This window comes from Terrapene carolina, unplaced genomic scaffold (assembly GCF_002925995.2).
Source record: "Terrapene carolina triunguis isolate 2854851 unplaced genomic scaffold, T_m_triunguis-2.0 Scaffold31406, whole genome shotgun sequence".
Classification (NCBI taxonomy): domain Eukaryota; kingdom Metazoa; phylum Chordata; order Testudines; family Emydidae; genus Terrapene; species Terrapene triunguis.
In genome coordinates, this window is record NW_020695757.1 from 1 (window position 1) to 3,531 (window position 3,531).

A 3,531-nucleotide genomic window follows, 5' to 3' on the forward strand; every position below is an offset into this window, starting at 1 on the left:
AGGGGGCGCTCTCCCCAGGCAGTGGGTACCGGGGGAGCGGGGGCTGGCCAGGGGGCGCTCTCCCCTGAGTGCTCGCCGGCGCCCCCCGCAGGCAGTCACTGGAGGAGCAGAAGAAGCTGGAGGGGGAGCTGACGGAGGAGGTGGAGCTGGCCAAGCGGCGCATCGACGAAATCAACAAGGAGCTGAACCAGGTGATGGAGCAGCTAGGGGACGCCCGCATCGACCGGCAGGAGAACAGCCGCCAGCAGCGCAAGGCCGAGATCATGGAGAGCATCAAGCGCCTCTACCCCGGCTCCGTGGTGCGTGGGGGGAGGGGATCTATGGGGTGCATGGGGGTGCGGTGGGGCCAGGCACGTGGGGAAGGGGGAGGGGTCTCTGGCTCTGTAATTTTGGGGGGAGTCGGGTGGCTGGGAGGGGACTGTTGCCTTGCTGGGGGTCTCCCATTGGTTGGAGAGCTCATGGGGGTGTTGGGGGGGCTCTGGAACGGGAGCGGTTGCAGGAGTGTCTGGGAGGGGGGTGTCTCTGGAGCGGGAGGAGTTGAGGGGGGTCTCGGGGATGGGAGGTATTTGGGGGCGTCTCTGAAACAGGAGAGGTGGGGGGGTCTCTGGGGTGGCTGTGATTTTGGGCGGCTGGGAAGGGACTGAGATTTTGGGGTCTGGCACAGGAGGGATTTTGGGGGTCTCTGGGAAGGGGGTGGGGGTTTGGGGGGTCTGGAACAGGAGCGGTGGGGGGGGCTCTGGGAAGGGGCTCTTGGATTGGGGGAGGCTGTGGGCCAGCAGAGAGTGGGGGTCCCTGCCCCGCTCACCCCCTGTCCCCCCGCCCCCCCTGCGCAGTACGGGCGGCTCATCGACCTCTGCCAGCCCACGCAGAAGAAATACCAGATCGCCGTCACCAAGGTGCTAGGCAAGAACATGGACGCCATCATTGTGGACTCGGAGAAGACGGGCCGCGACTGCATCCAGTACATCAAGGAGCAGCGGGGCGAGCCGGAGACCTTCCTCCCCCTGGACTACCTGGAGGTGAGCCCCCCCATGGGCGAGCCAGCTCCCCCACCACCTGCCCTCTCAGCCCCCGTCGGCGATAGGCACACGCGACCCCCGAGTGCCTGGCCCCTGGCCACTCTGTTATGCTCCCCGTGGAGCAGCCCGTGCCAGCCCCCCAACTCCCCTTTAGATCCACGCCCAGCCCGTGCCAGCTGCCCCCAGACCCCTCCAGCGCTTGGGGCTCCTCGCGGCCCGGCTCTTCGCAGCCCGGGACATAGCCGCCCGAGCCTTTGCCTTTCGTTGGTTCTCGGCCGGCGTCGATTTCGCCCTGGGTAGTTCTGGACCCACACCCGCTCGCTGTGCGCGGCCGCCGTCCCGAAAGCCCACCAGCGCGTTAGGAAAGGGATGGGGAATGAGCCGTAGAAATCCACGGTACCTCGAACGCTGTGGGCAGGTCTGGGCGCCCCGTCTCTCCAAAGATCTCTTCGAACGGGGGCGAAGCACAGAGAAAGGCAGCGGAAATAATTAGCGGGCTGGAACCGTTCGCATATGAGGAGTGAAAATCTGACCCCCCCCCCCATAACTTTGCATGAGTGTGAAGATTTAAATCCAGAAAAGGGCCGGGGGGGAATGTTAGCTGGGTGCACGTTTCCTGGGGGCTCTGCCAGTTGGTAGCAAGGGGTCCCTGTCTGGTGCCCCCCCCGCCCCCCACTGCACTGGGAGTCTCCTGCCATCTCTCCCCCTCCCCGCGCAGGTGAAGCCCACGGACGAGAAGCTGCGGGAGCTGAAGGGGGCCAAGCTGGTGATCGACGTGATCCGCTATGAGCCGCCCCACATCAAGAAGGCCCTGCAGTACGCCTGCGGGAACGCCCTGGTGTGTGACAACGTGGAGGACGCCCGGCGCATCGCCTTCGGGGGCCACCAGAGGCACAAGGTGAGCAGCGAACCCAGGTGTCCGGCCTCCTGACCCACTAGACCCCCCTCCCCGCTTGTCCCTCCCGGAGAACCCAGGCATCCTGATTCCCAGCGCTTCCCCCACTCTAACCAGTAGATCCCTCCCCCCTCTTCTCTCCCTCCCAGAGCTCGGGAGAGAACCCAGGCATCCTGATTCCCATCTCCCCCCTGCCCCCACTAGACCCCCTCTACTTCCTTCCCAGAGCCAGGGATGGAACCCAGGAGTCCGGGCTCCCAGCCCCCCGCCCCTGGCTTTCTTCCCCATCCCGGTGCAGTGCGTTGCGGAGGCCGGAGCCGCCTGGCAGAATCCTAGAAATCGGCCCAGAAGGATCTCAACAGGGCATCCCGTCCGCCCCCGCCGCTGAGACGGGCCCGAGTCAGCCTAGGCCACCCCAGCTTCCACGCCCCCCTTGGGAGCCGATTCTGGCGCTTGACTCCCCCTTTCCTGCTCGCCAGCCTCAGTCTCCCCTGCTGCAGGTGAAGCCCAGGGCTTCTCGTCCCGCCGTCAGCGGGCGCAGCGAACAGCTGATCCCGGCCGCGCCAGACTCTCACCCACTAGACCCCCGCTTCCTTCCCAGAGCTGGAGAGAGTACCCAGGCGTCCTGGCTCCCTGAATTCAGACCCCGGCTCCCAATTTGTCGCTGGTGGCTTTTTTTTTTAAACCCTGATCCCGCCCTCCGAACGGCTGGCGACCCTCCCGGCTCGGCTGCAGATTTCATCAGCCCGCTCTGCGCCGTCGCTCTAATCGTCCGGGACCGAAGCCAATCGCACCGGCCCCGGGACCAAGCCCCGCGGGAGCGCCTGGCTTGACTGCGACCTTCGGTCTTTGAGGATGTTTTTTTCCGCCCGCCTGATGGTCATTTCATCTGGCTCCCGTGGGCCTAGTTTGCTTGTGAGAATGTCCCCTGGGACTGGGTCCAGAGCCCGACGAAAATCAAGATTTAGCTCGGCTGCAGCTTCCCCCGTCCACTAGGCCGGTGACACCGGCAGAGACCAGAAATCGGTTGGTCCGGCATGATTTGTTTGGCAAATCCATGCTGGCTGTTCCTTATCGCCCGGGTCTCCTCCAAGTCGCTGCAGCCTCTTTCCAGGCGATATCCCTGAACCTCGCCCCGGCTGCGGCGCATCGGGGGACGGGAGGTCGTGCCCTGACCTGCCGTGCTCTCGCCCCTGCAGACTGTCGCCCTGGACGGCACCCTGTTCCAGAAGTCGGGGGTGATCTCTGGCGGCGCCAGCGACCTGAAGGCCAAGGCTCGGCGTTGGGACGAGAAGGCCGTGGATAAGCTGAAGGAGAAGAAGGAGAGGCTGACAGAGGAGTTAAAGGTGCAGGAGGTTGGGGGTCAGATCCAGTAGGGGGCGCTCTCTCCCGGCAGTCAGTGCTGGGAGCTAGGCAGCTCTGTGTTGTGAGGCGTTCTGTGCGGCTGTTCCCTGGTTGCTCCGCCCCAGAGGTGGCTGCATCTCAGCACCGGGTGAGCCGTCCCTGTGCGGCTGTTCCCCAGTTGCTCTGCCCCAGAGGTGGCTGCATTTCAGTGCCGGGTGAGCCGTCCCTGTGCGGCTGTTCCCCAGTTGCTTCACCCCAGAGGTGGCTGCATTT

At 65.2% G+C, this 3,531-nt stretch overlaps 1 protein-coding gene across 1 annotated transcript; it reads left to right on the plus strand.

Moving 5' to 3' along the window:
• Nucleotides 1-69: 69 nt before the first annotated feature.
• Nucleotides 70-3,355, plus strand: LOC112123176 (structural maintenance of chromosomes protein 1A-like; the record flags this gene model as incomplete). Its single annotated transcript, XM_026662933.2, has 4 exons — nt 70-299; nt 834-1,019; nt 1,738-1,917; nt 3,114-3,355. Coding segments are annotated over 4 exons (773 nt in total), but the record flags the coding sequence as incomplete, so codon positions are not given.
• Between the last annotated feature and the right edge of the window lie 176 nt (nt 3,356-3,531).